Source organism: Trachemys scripta, chromosome 3 (assembly GCF_013100865.1).
Source record: "Trachemys scripta elegans isolate TJP31775 chromosome 3, CAS_Tse_1.0, whole genome shotgun sequence".
Classification (NCBI taxonomy): domain Eukaryota; kingdom Metazoa; phylum Chordata; order Testudines; family Emydidae; genus Trachemys; species Trachemys scripta.
In genome coordinates, this window is record NC_048300.1 from 57,615,395 (window position 1) to 57,629,446 (window position 14,052).

The 14,052-nt window shown below is 43.6% G+C and overlaps 1 protein-coding gene across 2 annotated transcripts in view; it reads left to right on the forward strand.

Annotated features, from left to right (window-relative positions):
* Window positions 1-9,912, forward strand: part of KCNK5 (potassium two pore domain channel subfamily K member 5) — a 61,051-nt gene extending 51,139 nt beyond the window's left edge. Inside the window, exons 2-6 of one of the 2 annotated variants that reach the window (XR_004645026.1) lie at window positions 86-197; window positions 1,466-1,632; window positions 2,953-3,121; window positions 4,345-5,789; window positions 7,177-9,912. Coding sequence is in view for 1 of the 2 variants with exons in the window: in XM_034764811.1 (XP_034620702.1) it covers window positions 86-197; window positions 1,466-1,632; window positions 2,953-3,121; window positions 4,345-5,165 (1,269 nt within the window). In the remaining variant the exon portion in view is untranslated. Of the gene's footprint in view, window positions 1-85; window positions 198-1,465; window positions 1,633-2,952; window positions 3,122-4,344 lie in introns of both variants that reach the window. The other variant, XM_034764811.1, reaches the window with a different exon arrangement.
* The last annotated feature ends 4,140 nt before the right edge of the window (window positions 9,913-14,052 follow it).

Here is a 14,052-nt window from a genome sequence, read left to right on the forward strand (position 1 = left end):
GTCTTGACGGGTATAACTTTCTACTTCATGCTTCGTGTTGGGCATTATGTCCAGATGATTTTATCTATAAATTGTTTCCTTGTAGGTGGTGTCAGATGCTGCTGGGCAAGGGGTTGCAATCACTGGGAACAACACCTTCAACAACTGGAATTGGCCTAATGCTGTCATCTTTGCTGCTACAGTAATCACAACAATCGGTGGGTATTTAGCATGTAAAGTCTCCTAGCCTTTAAGTCCAATGGGCTGGTACCCTCTCTTGTCCAACTGGCTGTCCACTGAAGGAAGATAAAGGCTTACAGGAAGTGTATACAAATCAATAAAAACCTTAGAAAATGCATCGTTAAGACACATTTGGTGAGGCGATGACAGTTTTTCAGTTTCTGTGTCCACAGAACTCAAATCTTAGCAAGGGAAACATTTCTATTATGTATTTCAGAGTAGTTACAATCCTGTGTGCTGACAAGGTGGGATTAATGTGTTCTTAGTTCACATCAAGGCTTATGCTTGTAAGTCTGTGTGATATAAATTTAGCATAGAGTGTTGCCTTTAACTTAAAGGAATATTCTTTGGGGCTTGGCACATTCACAAAATCTTATGCATGTGTGGAACTCTCCTATCCCATACAATCCCACACACTCCCAAACAAGCTGTCGATAAATGCATTGTCATTAGTGAAAGAGACAGATCAGAAGGCCTTCCTGTTTGTCTCCTGTATTTCTTGGAGAAACCTGGGCAGAATTGATGAACTCTCCTTAATCTCACTGCTGATGTGTTCGTGTGGAATCCTATTGCACTGTAAGGCTTATTCCTCATCTCGGATATGCAGACAGACTGTTGCAGGACTTGCAAAATCAGCTGCTACCCCTTTGCAAAAATCTGCCTTTGCTTTTGCAGAAGGTCTTTGCTGATATGTCCAGAGAACCCTGCAAGATGCAGGAAAACATCAGGGGCACTGTTTGTTGTTTTTGTTCTGACAAGGAACACACACAGTGTTTGCAAACACAAATTGACCAGGGGAGATGGAAACCTTACTGCGAAACCAAATACAGCATCGTGTTCTGCTTGTTACTATTATTAAAAACCTTTTGAAAAAAAAAAAGACTTAATTGTTCTTTAACTTGCAGTAAAAAGTTCAAGAAAGCAAAAACTGGTTTAAACAAGAAAATTCTAGCAGAGGGTTAGAAATCGGACTAGTTGTCCTTCCTGGGACTGTGCTCAGAATATCTGCTCACCTCAGTTGCTATCAGAGGGCCAAAGCCCTGACCAAGGCAGCTTGCTCTATCACAACTTTTCCTCCACTTCTTCACTACCAGGCTTCCTTTATCTGCAGAAATACCAGGGCAAGGCGTAGATGTTCGTCTTACCTGGGGCTTCTCCTACAGCAGATGTCAGGGAACAACTCCCTATGTATATGCTGAACTGCCTTGAATTGGCATCTGTGAAAATGGTCTTTTATCTCTTTCAGGCTATGGAAATGTTGCTCCTAAGACACCCGCTGGACGTGTCTTCTGCATATTTTATGGGCTTTTCGGAGTTCCTCTCTGCTTGACATGGATCAGTGCTTTGGGGAAGTTCTTTGGTGGGCGTGCCAAGAGGCTGGGCCAGTTCCTAACAAAGCGAGGAGTAAGCCTGGTATGGATTTCTGCTTGTTTTTCCTCCTGCAGGGTGTGGTTGGTGTGTGACTTGAACTTCTAGTTCTTCAGCTCTCTGCTAATCAGGGTAGTGTACTTGGCTTTTAAGGCCCATATTCTGCAATGGGATTACATGGATTGAACTGAGAAAAGGACTCAGCCCTGTTGTAAATTTGTAAGAGGCAGGATCCGTGACCACTGGAGTTTGTACAGCACAATGGGGCCCTGATTGGGCCCTCTAGGTTATATGGTCAAGTATCAGGGGGTAGCCGTGTTAGTCTGTATCTACAAAAACAACAAAGAGTCTGGTGGCACCTTAAAGACTAACAGATTTATTTGGGCATAAGCTTTCGTGAGTAAAAACCTCACTTCTTCGGATGCATAGAAGTGAGGTTTTTACTCACGAAAGCTTATGCCCAAATAAATCTGTTAGTCTTTAAGGTGCCACCAGACTCTTTGTTGTTTTTCTAGGTTATATGGCAATTCAAACATTTGATAATATCGTAGTCACTATGGAGACATTTACAAAAGTGTTACAAAAATGTGTATAATCGGTATACATAACTGAATGTTAATGCAGTAAAACCAAGCAGGTTCAGGAAACTATTGAGGGTGAAATACATGTATGTACACAGGCAGGTAAATGGGTTTTGTGAAGGCATTGGGGGAGAATGGGAAGGAAAGTGCTAAAATTCTCTCCACATGTGCCATGAATTGCAGTGTGTATGGTGATCACTCTTTTATGGCTACTCCAGCCACAACATCCCATCTCTCCAGCACAGAGCTTAAGTGCTATGGGGGCCACGTTCTGCCTCTCTGTATCAGAATGAGTTTTGCCTATAGAGAATTAATAGGCTGATATGGATTACAGCGCTGTTGTTCTCTCAAAGATGTTAGTGGTGTCACCTACACCTTAGTGCAGCTTGAGTGGCTTGTGTAGTTCCCCAAACCCTTTGATAGAACTGAAGCCTAGGAATTCAGAATACTGCATGTTTAATTCATGTAACATGCCCTGGCTCTCCTTTTTCTCTTGAACCCTCCAGTGCTATCTCCTGTCAATCCCATAGTGCTCCTTCACTGATCACTTGCTCCTCTTCTGTCAACTGTGCCCCTACCTCCACTAGCCTTTTGCAACCCCCTTCCTTACTACCAGAACACTCCTTATCTTTTGCTTCAGCAGCCACTGTGCGGGGTTGGTGATATGCTCATGGACTTCAGCATTCGGGCTAACATTTATGGACACACTGTAAAATGCACTGAGGTGGAAGAAAACTTGACTTTTGTGTTTCTGAATTATTATTTTTTTCTTTATCCTTCACAGCGAAAGGCACAAATTACATGCACAGCTATTTTCATTGTCTGGGGAGTCTTAGTCCATCTGGTCATTCCTCCCTTTGTCTTTATGGTGACTGAAGGCTGGGACTACGTTGAAGGTCTCTATTTCTCATTCATCACAATCACCACTATAGGATTTGGAGACTTTGTTGCTGGTCAGTTTACTTCCTATTTTATTATTTGTATATTGCCTGAGGTGTGTCTGTCTTCAGTGTAAATGTCAGTGCTCTGGTGTGTGTGTTCAACTTCCTGAGGTCTGGGTGCGTCTGGAGGCTTTTGCATTACTGAAGCTTTTATTAAAGATCAGCACTACTCCAAGAGACTCTGGAGCTAGCCCTGCAACTTCTCAAAATGGCACGTCCTAGACCCTGAGCTCAGTGCTCCGCAGAGATTGTGGGAAACAGGTGGGCATGGGGAGGTAAGGAGAATTGTCTCAGCATTGTGGAGTGGGAGACGCTGCTCCATGCCTGCCCTTGCGTCCACTGGTCCTAGCAACCACAGGATTTTGCTAGTGTCTCATCATGTGGGAGTGACCCAGAGGGCTTGTGATCTAACCCCATCAGTGAAAAAGTCTTGGGTAAGGCCAAAGCGCTGGGAAACCACGGAGCCCCTAACTTTTAGGTGACATCAAGAAAGTCAATTGAATTCTTTATACCTGTCTCAATAATCCTAATCTGAGTTAAGTATTTCTCTCTCTCACACTCGCACACACTTAGCGCAATCAAAACTTTTAGAAACAAGCCTCATAGCATCACTGGGGCAAGCATTGTCCCTGTTTCTCAGGTGGGAGAAAATGAGGCACAGAGGTGTTGAGGCCTAATTTTTAAGGAGTGACCTTTAATCTTGGGTGCCCAACTTCAGCCACCTAGGCTCTGCTTTAGTGAGTTGTATTTGTTCCCCAGAAGTGCCAAGCGCTCAAAACTTAACTGAAGTCAGTGGGAGCTATGGTTGACCAGCACCTCTGAGTATTAAGTCCAAGATATTGAGAGTTCAATGCCCTAAATTAGAGGGCACTCCTGAAAATTTGGGCATAGCTTGTCCAAAAACATCCAGGAGAGTTTTTGAAACAGAATCCAGAATCTTGATTACTGACCTCTGCTTTGATAACTAGATTGTCCTTTCTCCCTAATTCATTTAAAAAAAATCTTTTTTTTTAAAGAAAGATCATTCATATGCAGTAGCTCATTCTAGGAGAGTTTAAATGCAAACCTCCACATGTTTTCTGTTTCAACTTTGCTCTTGGAAGGCAGGTATGAAAATGGTGGTCTGCAAACTCTTGAAGATTCTTCACTGGATTTCAAGTTATATCCAGACTAAAACTTCCTTAAACTTTGTATATACTTGTTATATAACCTTTATTGTTTTGAATTCTTTATAGGTGTAAACCCGGACGTGAACTACCATGCCCTTTACAGATATTTTGTGGAGTTATGGATTTACCTGGGCCTAGCTTGGCTTTCACTCTTTGTCAATTGGAAGGTCAGCATGTTTGTGGAAGTCCACAAAGCAATCAAGAAACGGAGGAAAAAAAGGAAAGAGTCCTTTGAAAATCACTCTCCCTCTAAAAAAGCCCATCAGATGGGCAGCTCCAAGGATGTGAACATCTTCAGCTTCCTTTCCAAGAAGGAAGAGACCTACAATGATCTCATCAAGCAGATTGGGAAGAAGGCTCTGAAGACAAGCAATGATAAAATGATTAAAGCAGAAAATTCCAAACCAAATATCCAGAATGACAACAAGGATGCCCTGGTGACATACACAAAGAGCAAATCATTCGATTATGACAACATTTCCCTAGGACTCAAAAACGGTCACATTATGAGGCACCTAAATGACAAACGCACTGGAGACCGCCCCCTGGAGGGCACAGTGTTTATAAACCAGCTGGACCGAATCAGCGAGGAAGAAGGGGAAGCTTGGGACTCCAGGGATTACCGACCCTTAATCTTTGAGAGTGCCAATATAAATTTTGTAAATGAGGAAGAAGACGATGAGGAAGATCTTTCAGATGATGAGGAAACTTCAAAGTCCTCCATGGATGACAATCTTGCAGAGGAACCTGAGACTCCCAAAAAACTGGTGAATTTCCCATCCTCTGATGAATCTACCTTTACCAGTAATGAGTCGGAGATTTCTGTGCCTTATGAACAACTGATGAATGTGTACAACACAGTAAACAATGTAACAGCTACAACGTGAAGCAGCACGCATTTTGGCAATGGTTTTTTGAAGGTGGTTAATACTGTCTATTCAAAACTTATGCAGGAGGAAGGCAGATTTATTGCTAGCACCTCCTGTCTCCAACACCCAAACCAAAAACCTCCTATGTCTTAATGTCATCAACAGTTGCTTTTTGGAGTCCAATCAGCTTTGCTTGTCTATGTTAGAACAGTTACAAGATGACAATTTTAAAGCTTGAGGCATCTTGCTTCCTCTTGGGCGTCTAGTTCTTGCAGAAAGTGGGAAGAAATGACTAAAGTTGTTACACTGGACCTGTTTTTTTTGTTGTTGTTGGTGTGGTTTTTTTTTTTTTTTTTGGTTTTGTTTTTTATTGTGCTTTTCATGGGAGAATTCATTTGGGTGTAAAACTATACAGTTGCAGACAAACTGGTTTAGGCATATAGAACATGTTAGATTACTGCCTCTCACCTCTGGAAAGCTGGATTCAAGTCATGCCTAGCTCACAAGTGAAAATAAGTGTGAGGTCTTATCCTAGCCACACATCACCAACTTGCTACCACTAGATGTGGCATAACTGGTAGGCTCTCTCCAAGAGAAGCTTTGGTACTGGAATAGCAGGATGTACTTAAGATCAGAGTTGAGGTGAGTAAAGAAGCTTCAGAGCTACCATGGTGTTTGTCTGGGTTATGCCAGTGTTATTAGTAAATGGTGAACAGTGAATTTATGAACAAAAATATTAAATTAAAAAAAACGCCGAAGGAACTGGCTTAAAGAGAGCCTGATTAGCAAACCAGAACCTACCTGGGATGAAATCATCCTTAGGGGCATGAACACTTGTGGCTAACGTTCACTGTGTCCAGCAGCCAAGAACTGTGCAGGGGGGGGAGAGGAAGCCACCATGATCAAAGTAAAGAGGAGCACAAAGGATATGTCAGACTTTTTACATGGAAAGTGTCCTTCCACTGTCCATATTTTAGAGAAAATACTTGAATACACTTTGTCTGTACAGATGAAGTTTTAGTTAAACTGTCTTTTTGAGTAAAATCACCTTTTGGGTATCAGATTCTGTCTGAATGTTGCAATGCCTGTCAAAGGGACCTGAAGAGCTGCTACAGAAACCTGTACAGTATGATCACTATCTCTGGTTCAGAAACTCTTGCTGTACCTCCCCAACTTGATACTTCAGATTAGACTTGAAGTTGAGATGGTTTTAAAAACAGTCACATTTTGAATATGGTATTTTTAAAAGCATGACCCACTTGGGTATTCAATGGTTATTCTAACACACTTCCAAGAAGGTTGTGTAAAGGTAGACTTGGGTAAAATTTTCAGACGTGCCCATGACTTAGGGATTGTCTACTCAGAGGATTAGTGCACAACAGATAAGAAAGTGAATCGACAGTGCGCTAGTTTGCTGCATGCTAACTGACCATGTGGACCCTGCTACCATGCACTAAAATCTCTTTAGTGTGCTTTGACATATTCCCATATGAAAGCATACTGTGGAACTTTGTGTGTTGTAGCAGGGTCCACTTGACCAGTTAGTGTGCACCAAGCAAGGGCACTGTAGATTTATACCCTGGCTTGCTTCATGCTAACTCTGGGTAGACAAGCCCTTAGGAGTCTGAGTCACTTTTGAAAAAGGGACTTGGGCTCCTAAGTCGCTTGGGCACATCTGAAAATTTTACTACTTGCCTCTAATTAGAGCTTTTGGTTGGTTGTGGGGCTTGTGGGCTGTTTTTTAATGTTAACCCCCAATGTTTTGAGTAAAAAGAAAACGGTAATATGTTTTCCTTCCCTTTTTAAAAAAAAAAGATATCCACGCATACACCATGTAAAACTCTTTCAAGTGAGCTCTTGATTACATGTTGGCAAGAGGTGCTGCTACTCTGGGTACTGGCGACACTGCGGAGGAGGGTGTGCTGGGGGAGGGGAAAGGACAGTGTCCCAGTATCCAAAGTATTTTTAGAACAGAGAATTGTCAAGACCTTTGGACTTAAAATGGCAAGCTTTTGTTTTTGTTTTACAGTATCTAAATCATTCCAAGATGCCCTAGAAATTTTGAAAGTTCAGAGAACAGTTAAAACTGAAATATATGGATTTGGGAAGGAGAGAGGTAAATATTGCTACCTCTAGAACTCGGTGAGAAGGATTGTGTGGAATTTTGTAATACTAATCTTGAATGACTAAATTTACTAATAACTGTAAATATTGGCCACTGCTTGAATCATGGGTGTCTCCTTACATATTAGGAGGAGAAACTGTGGGAACCCAGAACTCCAGTTAGATATCATGTTGACAAGAAGTTTTGAAGCCACCTACTGTAAAACAAGGAATGTCTGTATTGATTACTCTATGGAAACTTGTATTATGTTCATGAAGGTGTGTAACTTAATTGTAACAAAGGGCAAGATCCTGCTCTGTTAAAAAGTTGGCAAAAATGTGGAATTAACTTAATTGGTTGCAGTGGTTATTCCACCTTTACAATATTATAGCTGAAGAGAGAATCTAACTCAAAGTGTAATTTCATACTTTTACTGCTTTTTGGAATCTTGGTGACTAAGTGATCAGATTTGCAACAGGCTGGAATGAATGAGTGTCTGTACTAGAAAGGTTTTGATGAGTTCTAATAGGTTTTCTTTTCACAGCCTTTCATCATGACTCCAAGCCCCTCAGGTATGCCTCCTTGTGTAGAGGGTTTTGGGTGATTTCCCCCCCCCCCCCCTTCAACCATAAGAAATGGGAGGCAGTGCTTCATTTATAGAGGTGTGACTTTTACTGTGGCAGGTCTAATATTCTCATTAAAGAAATGCACATTACTTAAAACAAAACAAAACACTCCAAAAAACTAGTCTTGTTCTCCAGTTTGTCTTCCATTGTTGACACAAAGATCAAAGTTTTAGTGACCGTTAACTGCAGGGTTAGGGTAAGGGAGAAAGGCACACTGAAAAAGATGGAGAAAGCAAGTCCAGCTTGGTATTCTCTGTTCAGTAGAGAAGAGGAGCAGCCAAAGTGTGGTCCATGGAGCTTTAGAATGTGGCTCCTCTTTCATACAGAAATTACATGACCCAGACACGTCTCTTGGCTGCTCTGACTGTTGCACGATCTCCATATCAAACTGTAGCTGTGTCTTTAAAGATGTGGAGGGATGTAATCTGTTTCATGTTATCAAGTAAGGTGCAGCTCTCTGCCTTCTGCCAAGCTGCTGACGTGGCCCTCATTTGGACCTTCCTGACATAGAATATAAAAGTCTACATTATAAACACCATAGATTTTCAGGTACTGATTAACTTTCCTGGAACTAAATGCAGAATTCTTTTTTTGAGACATAAACACATTTCACTCAAGACAACCTACTCACGTGCCTTACTGTAACGCTACTGGGCAAAATTCACCTCTTTGCAGTGGGCCAGCACAAGGCCTATGCACCAATTAAATGGGATTTAATTGGTACATTGTAGAGGGCCAGCACAAAACCAAAGAGGTGATTTCTCTCCCTCCCCCGAAAGTATTTTTCAGATCTGGGGCCATCTCAGAATTGCTTGAGTTCTCAGCCAGCCAGCCAGCCCTCTTTGTCCCCTGTCTTCCACATTTTAAGAAAAGCAACAGTCTGGGGCATTAACTAGCATTGTCTTCTTGCCCTTTGATTCTCATGTAATGAATCAGAAGTGTGTCCAGTGTTTTAGCTCTTCAACATAAAAGTGCCTATAGCTAGTTTCATTTCCCAGATGCTGCTTGGGGAAAATGTGAAGTAGTTCAAGGAAACTTAAATTTACTATTTGCCACCATTTAGAATTTTGTTGGGGTTTGTTCTTCAATCATTTCAGTTTTATAGGTGGGATTATGTGGGTCAGCTGCTAACTTTAATAAAAAAAACAAATTTATGGCAGATATAGATGTGGGGTGTGGGGGTGGAATCCTTCCAGCTGCTAACCTATTTCCAGCCACCTCTGGGCCATTAAATCTGAGCATGGTTTCCCCTCTCATGCCTGATTTCCATTTGCCAAGACGATCCAGTGCTGTAAAAGACATTGGCAGTTGCAACCAGGTCTTTATGTTGTGTTTTGAAATGTTGTTCCTACATCCAAATTAAAAAGACAAAGCGGCCTCATCTTCCACTTTGCTCTCCCCTCTGTCTTATGACAGTTAGACCGGTTTGAGGGTGACTAAATGGGTTTCAATGGTGTGTGTGTTTTGTGGAAGGCAGACTAACAAATCTGATACATTGGTACAAAACTGCTGAATAATAGACAAAAAGAGCCGTGTTCTTCCAGTGCTGGGGGTTTCTGTGAATCCATTGCTGCCAATGGACGCCACAAAACTTAAATAAAACCAAAACCAGTGCTTACTGACAAACACCTTGTCATCCTGCATAAGAGATGATTTTTTTTTCTCCATTTGATTTGAGTGGTACAGATAAAAAATATACCAACATTCTCAGTAAAATAGAAACAAAAAAGTAATACAGAAACCTATTGACCTTAATAGGAGCCTGAGAGCTCTATCTTTTCTATTCTCTTCTTGCCTTCTAGGCTTCAGTCTACTAATTTGATGCATTTAACTTATATATGAAAAAGAGCCCCTGATTTTTAGTCTGTACAGTCCTGGTGATCTCACTTCTTCTGTCACTCCGTCACATGAACAGATACAACATCTGTTTGTTCTTTGTTTGTTTGGTGATTGTCACTGGAATCACAATGTATGTAAATATTGGATAACTCGGTGTCAAATGTAATTTATTTTAATATTTTGCAATAAAACATGAAATGTACAAGTTGTTTTCTCCAGTCATAATTGGGGGGGAGGGGAGAGGTATCAAGGAACTGAGTCTTATTTCTATAACACTATACATTTTGTATTGTAATTCACAGACAAGGCTGGTCTTGTTCCAAAAAGCTGAGGCCCTGATACAGCAAGTTGTAAGTTAATACACTGCACTTTGAGGGAGCAAAGTCTGTCAAAAAGACAGGCATGTTGGAACAGAGATCAGCATTTGGAAGGCTAGCCAAAAGGTCATATGGATATGCTTGTGTACCCACAACCGCTCTCCAAATCTTTCACTCCACAATGTCTGAATGGGAGGTAGATAACAAATAAATAAATACTGTATTAGAACTGTAGGAACAATCTTACGGTGGCCATTGAATGGGCTAGAAGACCTAACAGCACTTTTCTGCCTCCGGCAGTTTAATGTACAGAGAACCAGCAGCTCCCATAGAAATCAGTGGAAGATGGGGTGACTGACACTTGAGGAAAAATCAGGCCGCTTACTGCACATGCCTAACTTTAGGCACCCAAGTCTGAACATAGCCTGATAGGTAGGTGTATGCTAGGTACACACCCAATGGCACGCTCCAGCTATTTAACACCTAGCAGTTGATGACGGGAAGTACCAGACTGGGATACTGTTAAGTTCTGACTCGTGGGGATAAGATTCCAAAGGGTAAAACTCAGACACACCTTCCTGTAACACCCGGTGATTTCCTTTGAGTGCTCTCCCCAAAAGGGCCTAACCAGCCTTGAGCCTGAAAGTTTGGGGATGTGCTCCTGTCAGTTTTTGTGGTGGCATCCCTGCTGCTATGAGATAGTGTTGTCTAGTGGCTAGAGCGGGGCCATGATTCTAGTTACTATTTGATTGCTACTGACTCATCAGATATCTTTGAGCAAGTCACTTTACCTCTTTGCCTTAGTGTTTACACTCCTGTAAAACATGGATGATACATAGTGCTCTAAGACCCCTTGAATGAAAGGTTACTATGCAAGTGCAATATCTATTAGACTTTGCCCCTCTCTCTTGCAAACGGGTAGAATTACACTCTGAGTCAGAGTGTGAATGAGGGAGCTGATCCTACATACCATGCCTGGACTCTGTGTAACTACCGAGGAATGTGGTTTTATTTGGGTTACGTACGTGATGAAAAGAGGGAGATGGGAGGAAAATTTAACCCTGCCCACAATAAACAGGGCTGGCAGGTGTCCTGTATGGCCTGTGAAACTCTCACATTGGACAGCCTTCTCGCAGCTGCCTGCATTTCAGCTGGGTTCTCTGGCACGCATCCATCCAGCTGAGCTATGGGCAGGCATCAGGCTTGTGGTTTGTGCCTCCTGGCCACTTGGGGCCATTGTGCAATTATCCATCTGCCCTTTGTGCCTCCGCTCCGGCGGCTCCCATGCTGCAGCACAGCCAGGAAGAAACAGCTGGGAGGAGATGGTGGTGTAGTGGTGGCCCAAGGTGAGGAGCCCAGTACTGATCCCAGGCTCCCTCAGCTCCCCAGCATCTCCCATCACAAGCTTCCAGGCACCTGGGAGAGTAGTTGGGGTTCTTGGGTTTGTGATGAGGAACAGGCATCCAGGCTGCCTCTCTTTTCTGTCTCCTGCTCCTGCTCCCACTTGGCTGTGAGGAAGAAGAGGTGGCTGCTGCAGTGTATCTCGCTCAGGGCGGGTTAGAGGTTTCTTTCACAATGAAAGAAAAGGGAATGTGGTATTGCCTACCCCAACAGTTCAAAAATCATGTCAGACCTTAAATCTTGAGACTTTAATAAAAAAAATAAAAGGGTTTGGGTCTGTCTTTTTAGTTTCTGAACTCCCGTGGCCCATCCCTGGTCTGTGTCAATTAGTCTTGCCAACTCTCCCAAAAGGTGATGTTGATCCCCCAGGGCAGAAGCTCTCACCCCCAAATCAATCCTGCCTCTGTTTCCCCCACTTCTCTGCATCCTCTCTACTCCTTTTGCAGCTCTAGGGTTGCTTAACCCCCCTCTCCCAGGTCGGGGGGGGGGGGGAGCCTGCAGCAAGGTCCCCTCTGCCCCTTCCCAGGATGGGTGTTGCAGGGAGGGAGGGGAGAGGACCTGTCCCTGTTACTCACAGGAGGGCTCTTTCTGTTCCCTCTTAGGGTTACTATACATCTGGGTTTTCCAGGATATAGCCTCTTTTTTTGAGCCTCTATCTAGGGGAATTTTTCAAATAACATGAAATGTCCAGGGTTTTTGCAGAGCAGAGGCTTCACCTCCGAAAAAGCCCCGATTGGTCCCTCCCCTGCATTGGCATCAGGTCCATTTCCCTACAGCCACAGCATCTGGACCCCACACAGCTCCCAGCCCTGGGGGGGAGGGTCCCGCAGGGTGGCACTGACCGATGGCTCTCACGGCATCCTGGGCTTGCTACCATGACAGGGAACAACACTGCCTCCCCCCCCACCTTCAGTGAGTCCCCCTCCCTCCCACAGTGTCCTAGTCCTCTCCCCTCTTTGCCTCAGTGAGAATGGTGTTGGCTCCTGAGAGCGAGGAAGGGGTAGGCAAAGGCCGTGGAGAAGCCAGCCAGTCAGAGGGGTTTCCCCCTCTTCCCGACCAGTGCTGAAGCTCCAGCCCTGTGGGGCATTTCTGGTGTCCTCACTGGACTGGCTCCTTTCAGCCCTTGCTGAAATCTCATGACTTCCTAAGGTATCCTGAGAGTTGGTGACACTGTAAACGAGGGGAGCATCCCTTGGCCTCCTGACACACTTGTTCCAGTGACGTGTAACTTGAGGAGCTGCCCTACCCTTGACAGCCATGAATATAGGCGGGAGGAAAGGAAGAATCTATAGACCCTATCATTCCTCTCAACATTAAGGCAGCAGGGATCCTGCTGGCTGGGCCTGGGGGGAGGAGAGTTGCAGAGCAAACCACCTCACGCTGCAGCAGCTCTGGTCCTGCAGGACTGGCTGGGCTCAGCTCCCCATTCAAGGCATTGCGACCCGATGTATGGGGACACAGCACATAGAGATTTGGCCTGGCCGCAAAGGGCAGCTGAGCTTAGCCAACCCTCCGGGACAAGAGCCACTTCGACCAAGACAGGGAATTTTGTGGGTCAAAGCAGGACCGTCCCATGAAACCTGGGACTCTTGGGAGGTCTGCACTACCCCGTCCTAGTGTACATCCCTTGATGTTGATATTAGGCTTTCAGACCCTCCTTTTCCATAGGTCCTTTTGGCTGTTTACCCTGTGGTGACTAGATTCAAATATTAGCTGTAGACCTTGCACAGCCTGGGATATTTAAAGTATTTGGGGGAATGTTGTTTAGTTTCCATGTTGACAGACGCCAGCCTGCCCATGGCATCTGGCATCGTTTCTGCTGACGCATGTGCAGGCACGCTCCCAGCAGAACAGAGGTTGCCTTTGTAACATTGCTCAATTAGGCGTTCATTCCTCCCACCCTTGCCCTAAACTCTCAAGAAAATCAAACTGAAAGATTCTTCTTTGGCCACCTTGGGGGAGAGAGGAGTAGAAGTCCACCAAAGGGGTTGGGGTAGAGCAGATGTTAAAAGTCCCATCATGTAATCAGCACCAGGATGGGAAATCCTAGTTTCATGTTATAACTAGAAAAGAAAAAAAAAACAAATCCTGTCTTCAGGATATAGTATTGTGCCTAGTACAAACCAGCTATAAATGTATACAAAAACCGGGCTCAGTGCCCATAGAAATTAACAATTCCAGATAAAAAGGGGTAAAAGATAATCCCAAAAGGAAGAGTGGGAGCAGAAAGAGGTCAGAGAGAGAGAGACCCATCTTCCAGAAACAGAACTTTGAAAACAAGCTGAGCCACTCTAGGCTGGAAGCGCTTTCTCTGATGTTCACATTCCCAAATTGAGCTTTACTTCTGGACAGAATCCTGTTGACATACAGGTCTGTGGGTTTACATCTGTTTTATCTTCTGCTGGTGTAAGCTACTCAAATACAATGGTGTCAAGAATGGTATAAGACCCCAGATAAGACAATCTTCAAAAACTATTATATTTTAAAAATATCGATCAGACTCGTTCTCAGATAATTATTAGAAATAGTCAAAAAACAAAAAGTTGACTGAAAATTTTTTCCATCAGATTTCAGAGTGGTAGCCATGTCAGTCTGTATCAGCAAAACCAACGAGGAGT